Consider the following 9,042-nt stretch of genomic DNA (forward strand, 5'->3'; position numbering starts at 1 on the left):
TGCTGTGGCAGTCGTGCAGGGTTATCCAAGAAATGAAACAATGACAAAACATAGCTGATAGCAGGGCAGACCAGGGAAAAATTATGCAATTATTAAATTACTTCTTACATAAGATCACATTTTAAAATTCCATTACTGGCTCCGCACCTTGTTGACTGGTTCAGTATCTGGTAAATGCAAAGGGTACCATTAAAACTCAACCATTTTCAAAACAGTGCAGATCAAAACCGCTGCAGTGCAGGTGGGTCGCAAAGGCAGCACTATCCTGAGCATGTCTTATAATATTTTAATGGCTACCCTGCCAGGATTTGTGGCTTGTTTTCATTGCCAATTGCCAAATTTTGCGTCTGAATATCAATACATTATATCCATTCCCGATGCTTTGAACTTTGAGTTGGCCACGTGTTTTCAGTTTCAGAGACTCAGACTGAGACGCGTCCACGTCGGCGTCGTCTGACGACTGAATCTCGATTTTGGTCTAAATCATGCATTCCCTTGAATATCCTCAGCATATTCAACATTATTTGCAATATGTTTTGTACGTTTCTATCAACCCTGCTCAGAAATAAATGCGAAATAAAAACCTAAAAATTCAGAATTCCAAATGAAATGTCCCCGCCTATTTTGTCTTTGATCCGCAGGATACGTCTCATAATTTCGAGTTAAATTGCTGGCACCGATCAATCCATGCCACTTGGCAGTGATTTACATCTTACACACTGCAGTGCACAGTGCACACGCTTATTGTGCTCTACGATATCTACAAACAGAGCTGCATGAATAATAATTTCAAGGTATGATTAGTTTCATACAATAAATCAGTTGGTGTGTCATACTGCAATGCGATTGTTTGAACCGAGAACCAGGCACCACTTTCCCTTTCATAAAGTTCCAAAGCCTTGGGGGACGGTTATCTAGCTTACCGGTTATTCGGATTACTAATTTGCAAGTGGCGTAGATGTTTAAAGAAAAAAACGCAGCATACCCCTCAGTCCCTCATCTCAATATCCTCTGCGGAGATACACGGTATTACTATATTGCCCAGTCAGGCATGAGTTGGACCACTGTCGCCTGTACCCGACGTGCGGCCTCAGATCAACATGCATTGGTAGGGAACTTGGGCAGATGCCCACTCCAGCTTGGTTGGAGATTCTTTGCGGCGGTGGCCTTGCTATCACAGTGGCCGTATCCCTACACATGGTCTACGCTCTACACTTCGCAGTCTCAGCGTCGACCACTAACAGTCAGTAAACATGCCCAGGAGTCCAGGACGAGATGTGATTTATCATGGGAAATCTTTATTTCAAGACCAGAGACGGTACACAATCGCCGATTTCGTTTTGAGGTCAATAAATAAGGTTACCTGGGTTGATCGAATCGAGACTAACACAAACAGCATATATAATGTTTCCACCCAACAGCTGGGTACTTAAATGTTTGACAAAGCTGCGTCATGCGAATGAAACGACCAAGGTCCTATATACCTGAACAGCAAAATGACTACAGTGGTAAGACAATAGAGAGAATGAAACATACACCATTTTATTGGGCGGAGAGTCAATGGTAAGGAACTGTGCGACACGTACCCCATATCTCACAAGCGTGAATCATGTTTGTGTCAAGTGTCAGCGCATCTTTGTCACACACTCAATCTTCTTACCGATACACTGCGTCCGTCGCAATCTATGCATAAGTGACCGTAAACGGCGCATTGCTCCCAAGTGTCCAGCGCCTCCAAAAATAGATCACGGTGCACGCGACTGGCCAGGTAGGCACATGAGCGGTCATTCCTTCAGCCTCTGTAGGCCACACACCACACTACACGTCTATCAGGCCTGAGTCAGTATTCAACGGCAGCCGGCGCCCGGCAGAGACCACGGCTAAATAACCCGCACATCACACACTAAGCGTCGGTCGCGGACCCGCGCAGCACCATCACACGTCTGTGCGCCGGGCGCGGTACATATTCACCTACTGTTCGGACTGCGCGCCGGCGGCGGGCGTCTCTGCAGCCGGCGTGCTCTGTCCGGCGTCCAGCTGCGGCTCGCCGAGCAGCTGTCGCAGCTCGGCCCGGCGCCGGTAGCGCTCGCAGCGCGGGCAGGGAGTCGGCCGGCGCCAGCAGCGGCTGTGGTACAGGCCGCAGCACTGCCGGCACTGGCGCGTCGTCTCCAGCTCGAACGGGTAGATGATGTTCTCGTCCCGGCAGAACTCGCACACAAAGCCGCGCTGGCTGCACAGGCTGCAGTTCATCACGTGCTCCACAGCGAACTCGACCACCGTCTGCAGGGTGCTCGCCAGAGAGCCGTTCCGCGTGTCACGCAGGTCCACCGGCGCGTACAGGTGCACGTGCTCACAGAGGTGGCGGCGCCCCTGCAGACGGCGCTCCAGATCGGCGGCCGCGCCGCTACGGCACGTGTGCAGAAACGCGTTCAGAAACACGAGTCGAACACGCAGCAGGCGGACGCGGTCCATCTCGGCGCTAACGTTGTAGATGCTGATGTTGTGCTCGGCCACGTTGATCGTTGGCTCCGAGTCGACCTGTTCGAGGAACTCGCGGTTACAGCGTGCCACCGGGTATCGGTCAAAGTCCCAGTTGTGGATGATGCGGGCGGGCAGCTGGGCGTGGTCGCGGCCCGTGTGGCAGTCGCCGCAGTACAGGGCGCCGTCCAGGGTACAGAGGCGCGGCTCTCCGTACAGCATGCCCACGAACCGATGGCAGCTACCGCACGTGTACTGCTGTTTGTCCAGAGCTCCCTCAGCAGGGATATCCGTCAGCCAGTAGTAGCGACTGTCCACCGTCTCTGGTACCGGCTGTTCGTCCGCGGCCGGCTTCTCCTCACTCTGCTCGGCCGAGTCCGGTGCCGCGTTCTCTGCCGGCGGTTTTTCCGACTCCCCGCTCCCCTCCAGATCGTTGGCGGCGCCGGCCGACGAGGCAGCCGACGCACCCGAGCTGTCTACACTGCGTCCGTACATGAACTGCACGTCCGGTGTCTGCATCAGGGAGCGGGCACGCGGGCTGCTCTCGCGGTAAGACTCCAGCACACTGATGTACGACTCGCTCGGAGGCGGCGGCCGGCCGGTGATTGCCGCCACCTCGCCCGCCAGACTGCTGGCCTCGGAGTTGGTGCCCGCGCCGCCACCTCCGCTGGTAGTTTCATTGACCATCGCCGACGGCCGTTCTACACACGACGAGCGCATGATGACATCAAACGCCATGTCTGGGTCGAGCGCGTTCATGATGAGTGTGGGCGCTCGCGGCTCGGGCAGGGGCAGCGTCAGCTCGGCCGGTGGCTGCGGCCGCGGTTTCTGCTCGGGTATAGCAGCCGCCACGTCCTGCGCCTGTGCCACGGCGCCTCGTCCCAGCCGCCGCGGCTGGAACCAGATGCCCGCCATCTCCAGCGACATCTCATCCCACGTGTTGAGCAGGCTCGAGTTGGTAGCCAGCGCGAAACGGAGCGTCTCCAGGCCCTGCAGGTAGCGCATCACAATCTCCATCTGCTCCTGGTCTCGCATCAGCGACAGTCGGTCGTAGTGATAGCCGAGCAGCCGAGTGTCGGCGATGATCATAGCCATGTAGCTGGTGAGTAGTCCGTCGTTGAGCGCGCCGCGCAGCCACGAGCGCGCCTTGCCGATGTCGGTACGGATCTGGGAGAGGGCGCCAATCTGTTCGATGACATCACTGTGGCTGACGACGAGCAGCGGCGGCCAGAAGTTGGGCTCCGGCGGCCGCGTGTCGCTGATGGCGCTGGTCACCCGCTCGAGGAACGAGTCGCGCAGGCCGTGGATGAAGAGCGCCTCGAGCGCGCGGCACAGCTCGTTAGTGAGCTCGCCGCTCGGTATGGGCTCGTCGCTGTCGTGAAACTCGTGCTGCACGGCCTTGGTGCACTCGCTGAGGGTAGCTACCAGCCGCAGGCGCAGCTCTCGGTGGTACTCGATCACATCAGCGGTGGCCGGCAACCGGTGCCGAAACAGACGCATCGCCCGCTTCACCGACATGTTAGAGCCGCTCCTTCCAGCCGTAGCGGTCCTCTAGCACGCGGCGCGTGGCCCACTCGGCACTGCCGGCTCGCACGATATGAAACGTGCCTGCCTGTGACAGGTCGACCACAGTACTGCCTAGCCTGGCCAGCGGACTGTCGCCCAGCGTACCTCCGTCCACCACACAGGCGAGCTGGTTGTGCAGCTCCGAGAACTCGTCCGCACGCAGTGGGCTGGGACGACCGCTCAGATTAGCACTGGTCAGAGCTAGAGGTCCGCCGCAGCGCGATACTAGGTCCAACAAAAAAGGATGGTCAGGCACACGCACGCCCACCAGCTCCGTGTGCGGGTTCAGCTCACCGTTGAGCGCCGGCGTGCGTCGAAACACGAGCGTCACCGGTCCGGGCAGCAGGTCGTGCAGCAGCGCCTCCGGGGCGGTGACGTGCGCCCAGCGGCCGATCTCCTCCGGGCGAGACACGCAGATGGCGATCGGTTTCAGCTCGCAGCGCCGTTTGATGGTGTACAGACGGGCCACGGCACCGGCGTCCTGTGCCAGCGCGGCCAGGCCGTACACAGTGTCGGTGGGCAGCGCCGCCACGCCACCGCGCCGCAGGTGCGCCGCGACTGACGCCGCCAGCTGCTCGCGGTCGCCCTCGGCCAGCGAGAGCAGCTCGGGCATCGACTCGGGGAGGGGACACACGTCGCCGGCGCGGCGCAGGCTCGCTCGTGTCACCAGACGGCTGAGCGGCGCGGGTAGGCGCGTCACCAGCGAGTACATCCACCGCGCACACACTAGTCCTTCCAGCGATGGCCGCACGACGGGTTGCAGCACTTGTAGAATGTGGTCATAGGCTCGTCGGCCGAGCGGGTCTGAATCTGCATAAAGTAGGCGCGTCCGTGTCGGCACTCTGGGCAGGTCTCGGCGGTCGAGTCGACGTTCTCCCAGGCGGCGGCCCCTCCGAGCACGTCGTCGACTTCCTTCAGCTTGGGGTACGTGCGGCTGCCCAGCTTACGGCGCACGTTGTGCACGTACGGACAGGTGGCGCAGGCGAACCGGTAGCAGTCGCGGCCCTCCTCGATGATGAGAATGTTGGCGCAGGTGGGACAGAACATCAACATGTCGCACCGTCCAGCATACGCCCGTCGCCGTCAGAATTCACTGCCGGGAGAGACAGACACGCACGGTCAGATGGTACAGTCGCACAGCATGATCCACGGACTCACGGGAGGTACGAACGGATGGATGGGCATTAGACGGGCGGACCGACGGACAGCTGAAAGCAGTAGGTAGTTGAAAAGGACAACAGGTTGTCGGTAAAATAAGACAACAATGGGCACTGTTGATGCATCTACATCGCATTTTAGCGATTGAGAGTGAATCGCGAGAGCAGACATTTTTGACATTCCTTGCTAAGGTGACTTCTCGAATAACTACCGATCTTAGCACATCAAGGCTTCTACGGCCTTTTTCTCAAATAAGAAAATTGAAAAGACGCCAGCACTGAAAATGACTCCGATGACTCACGAGGAACAATTGTTCAAAGTGCGTAAACAGGACCACTTCGTGACACATGTGGTCAGACATATTTGGACTTTGCTTGTGAAAATCGGTGTTAGCGTCGCCAAGGAACAAAATAAACGACCGAAAACAAAATAGCCGCTGCCTGACTCATAGAGCAACACACACACGCACTGATAAGCAGATAGGCAAACGAGGTGTTTACACAAACTGCTCCGCCAGTACATCTGCGAGAATGTCTAAAGAGTCTGAGAAAAGTTAAGAACAAAGGACCTCAGCCATCTTCTGTGGATACATCATACGTCATCAAACTGCGTCAGAGGCGTGACTCATGACGATGGACATGAACATTCAAATGATACATCGATAAACAGATCAACGGGCAGCTTGAAAGCCAAAGTAATGCCCACTAAACCCAGCTGGGCACATTGCTTAGCACCTGATCAACTACTCCTTCGCTCATGACCTTCTCAGAAGATAAGTGACAAACAAATGTCACATTCACAAAGACGGTAGCTGATATTTGATAGTTTCTTTCGCTGACGCCTTGGTAGTCAATCTTGCTGAATGGGGAAGTTTACGTAAAACGATCCGTCACCCTGAGTTCGAGTCCTGTCAGCTGTCACGGGATATACACGTGGCCGACCAGCCCCCCTCCTGGCCAGCATAGCACGGCACAGCGGGAGCGGGAGCAGGAGCGGAGGCGACATGACCATCGCACCGGACCCCCCACCGACAGATAAACAGGGACACGTTAGAGTTAACTGGAGGTGGGGGATGATGAGGCGTCCTACTCCGCGCGTGACGTGTGGGGGGGAGGGAGAGGGGGGAAGCTACTGATGTCGAACCCGAGATATGCCGATGAAAATACTCGTCTAGTGTGGCCGGGTTTCTGCTGGCGAGGAGGAACTGATAGCTTCTATTTTCGTATAGGGAGAGTTTGTGGTCATCAGGAAACACATTGTAGGCGTAGAGCACATCTTTCAAATGCTTTGTGAGCGGGACAAGAGAAGCCGGTAAGAGACCAGACGACACCATGTGTTAGTTAATATATACGAAAGGTATGGATCAACCTAACACTAAAGACTAAACCATGCATCACAGAGCCGCACATCGACCCAAGCACACATTCTGTAGCCCGAAACGCACACAACAGCCCACATCAAAGAACAAAAACCGTAACGACAATCTACACAGAACCCCGTAGCGAGCTGAGTGCACAAACAAAGAACCTCACACCCACCACAGGAACGCATTTTATCTAGCACCCAGCACAGACAGACCGCTGCCAACGACACAAATCATAGAACGACCCACTGCCTAACAGCACACATAATGGCACCCACTACATATAGACCACTGCAAACGGTAAACGTTATAAACACCGCACCATCCACAGCACAAACTTTATGCAGAGAACCGTACCGCCCACAGCACACATGTTATGCATCATCGACCACGGCGTAAATACACTAAAGAACCCACCGATGGACGCCAATCCAATCATCGTGCGACGCTTACGCCACCTGTCGATGGCGGGACTGACTCACCACCTGTGGCACCGCACTCACCGCAGGAGACACGACACAGGGCGCCCCGCCCCACCCAACCCGCGTGTGTTAGTCGACAGTCACACAGGATTAGGGCGAGACCACACGCGGGAAGTCAGATTGGGTCGATTAGAAACGCAAACTGCACAATACCGGGCGCCGCTGATGGCATGGTGCGCAATTAGAGCAGCTGATAAATCCATACTGGTGAGTGTTCGGGACCCACATGAATGCAATGACGAAACAGAGGATCATCAGAATGATGGCGAGATCAATACCAATGAATATTTATCAGCCCGCACAGGTGTGAGTTTAGGAGGAGGGGTGAGAGACGATACCTTGAGGAGACATGCTGCCCGCCGCCCGGCGACTGCCGCACTGCCCGCCCGGCGTCCCATCCAATGACAAACACCGCACGCCCGGAGGGCTGCCCCCCCCCCCCCAGCCCCACCGGGGAGGGGACAAGGGTCGGCTGGACACTCAGCCGCCAGCCGGCACACTTGGCGGCAATACGAGGGGGAGAACGAAACGAAAAACACCCGGCGGCTCATTGAGCAATTTCCTGGATACCAGCGCCCACGAGAGCGTCGCCGTTCGAACGTTATGTAAGACCGAGCATGTTATTGTTCAGCCGTCTTTGTGAGAAAACGCAAGCATCAAGCGTAAAGTCATAAACTAAACGAAGTTCTTGCGTAGTACTCTGCAGACTTACTGAATCCTCTGCACGCTGAACTCAATTGTAGCGGCAGACTCGCCGGGTCGAGTGCATGCCTTCCGTGCCCTGCGAGCCTCGATTCTCAACTGGATGGGACGTTAGCGCCAGAAATGAGCTCGTTTAATTCCCAGTGACAACAAAAACGGGTAAAGCAAAGGCCGTCGATCTAAAACGCCTGTGAGCCAATGCCTGTGAGCAGCGGCAGGGGCGCGTGCAAAACATCATCAACATACCCCGCTGCAGGGGTTATTGCCGCGTTATACGACGACAAAAGGTCACGAGCCGGCGGCTGCTGCGCAGTGCTGGAAATGAGGCCGCTTTCTGGTCCCGGCGTTTTATTCTCCGGGTGGGTTAGCTCCGTCTAGCGCTCAGCCTTTCGGGACCCTCACAGAGCCGCGGTTGTTTTCGCCGCTCAGCCCATTCGAGATGCCAAGTTGATAGTCACACGAAGTTTATTTGGGGCCTTTGAATATACGAATTCGAAATTAATCGAGTCTACAAAACCTTTTTCTTTCATCTATATGCATACATTTAACAGTAACTCCAGACTAGGCTGGTTTGGCTGGCCCTAAATATGCTTCGTGTGACTATTAATTTTGCATCTCGACTGGGGCGAGCGGCGAAAACAACCGCGACCCTGAGTGGGTCCCGAAAGGCTAAACGCTGGACGGGATTAACCCGCCCGGAGAATAAAACGCCGGGACCAGAAAGCGGCCTCATTTCCAGCACTGCTGCTGCGGCTGATCTCAGACTAGATGCATCTTTTTAGGCCGCTCAACACGAACGAGAGTCCCACAAAGCCCATCGCAAAGTGATTGTCATTTGTCAATCGAACCAAAATCGCTGCCCTGATCACGACCACTGAGCCGTTTCATTATCGACAAGAACTGCGGAGTGACTCAGATCTCAGATGGTAAGAACCGACAGCACTGAACGACTGGCACCAGGGCTGCGGAGTCGATGGATTTTAGGGTGACTCTGACTCCGGCTTCAAAAATCGACTCCGACTCCGGCTCCGACTCTGGACGGTTCTATTAAAATCCATATCATGGCATTGAAGTTCATAATGGAGATGTTTTTATCTTGCCTGAAGGCTGAAACAATCTCTTGTGCGTTCCAAGGCTTTGCGTTGCAATATGCATTAAAAATAACATGCAGAATTAAAAAGCTAGGTTCTGGGGCATTCACCGTCTTCTGCTTCTTTCGCTGAAAACATTCGTCCAAAACAACAAAATGGCCTTTTTTTCGACAAAATCTAATTTCGAGTGCAGTACGTCAAT

General features: G+C 55.3%; 3 protein-coding genes across 3 annotated transcripts; all 3 read right to left on the bottom strand.

The window, feature by feature from the left end:
• Positions 1–1,526: 1,526 nt before the first annotated feature.
• LOC122386540 lies at positions 1,527–3,996 on the bottom strand. The gene has a single exon (XM_043375825.1). The coding sequence runs from the start codon at positions 3,994–3,996 to the stop codon at positions 1,972–1,974; it is 2,025 nt and encodes a 674-aa protein (XP_043231760.1). The 3' UTR covers positions 1,527–1,971.
• A 1-nt stretch (position 3,997) lies between these two features.
• Positions 3,998–4,756, bottom strand: LOC122386556 (yrdC domain-containing protein, mitochondrial-like). The gene has a single exon (XM_043375845.1). The coding sequence runs from the start codon at positions 4,754–4,756 to the stop codon at positions 3,998–4,000; it is 759 nt and encodes a 252-aa protein (XP_043231780.1).
• A 14-nt stretch (positions 4,757–4,770) lies between these two features.
• On the bottom strand, positions 4,771–5,097 carry LOC122386541 (DNA-directed RNA polymerase III subunit RPC10-like). Its single transcript, XM_043375826.1, has one exon. It carries the CDS (start codon positions 5,095–5,097, stop codon positions 4,771–4,773), a length of 327 nt encoding a protein of 108 aa, XP_043231761.1.
• Between the last annotated feature and the right edge of the window lie 3,945 nt (positions 5,098–9,042).

This window comes from Amphibalanus amphitrite, unplaced genomic scaffold, assembly GCF_019059575.1.
Source record: "Amphibalanus amphitrite isolate SeventyFive unplaced genomic scaffold, NRLGWU_Aamphi_draft 000255F_arrow, whole genome shotgun sequence".
Taxonomy (NCBI): domain Eukaryota; kingdom Metazoa; phylum Arthropoda; class Thecostraca; order Balanomorpha; family Balanidae; genus Amphibalanus; species Amphibalanus amphitrite.

Excerpts from the sequence above, each read along its gene's own strand:
- LOC122386540 (XM_043375825.1), bottom strand. The coding sequence starts at position 3,996 with ATGTCGGTGAAGCGGGCGATGCGTCTGTTTCGGCACCGGTTGCCGGCC.
- LOC122386556 (XM_043375845.1), bottom strand. The coding sequence starts at position 4,756 with ATGTACTCGCTGGTGACGCGCCTACCCGCGCCGCTCAGCCGTCTGGTG.
- LOC122386541 (XM_043375826.1), bottom strand. The coding sequence starts at position 5,097 with ATGTTGATGTTCTGTCCCACCTGCGCCAACATTCTCATCATCGAGGAG.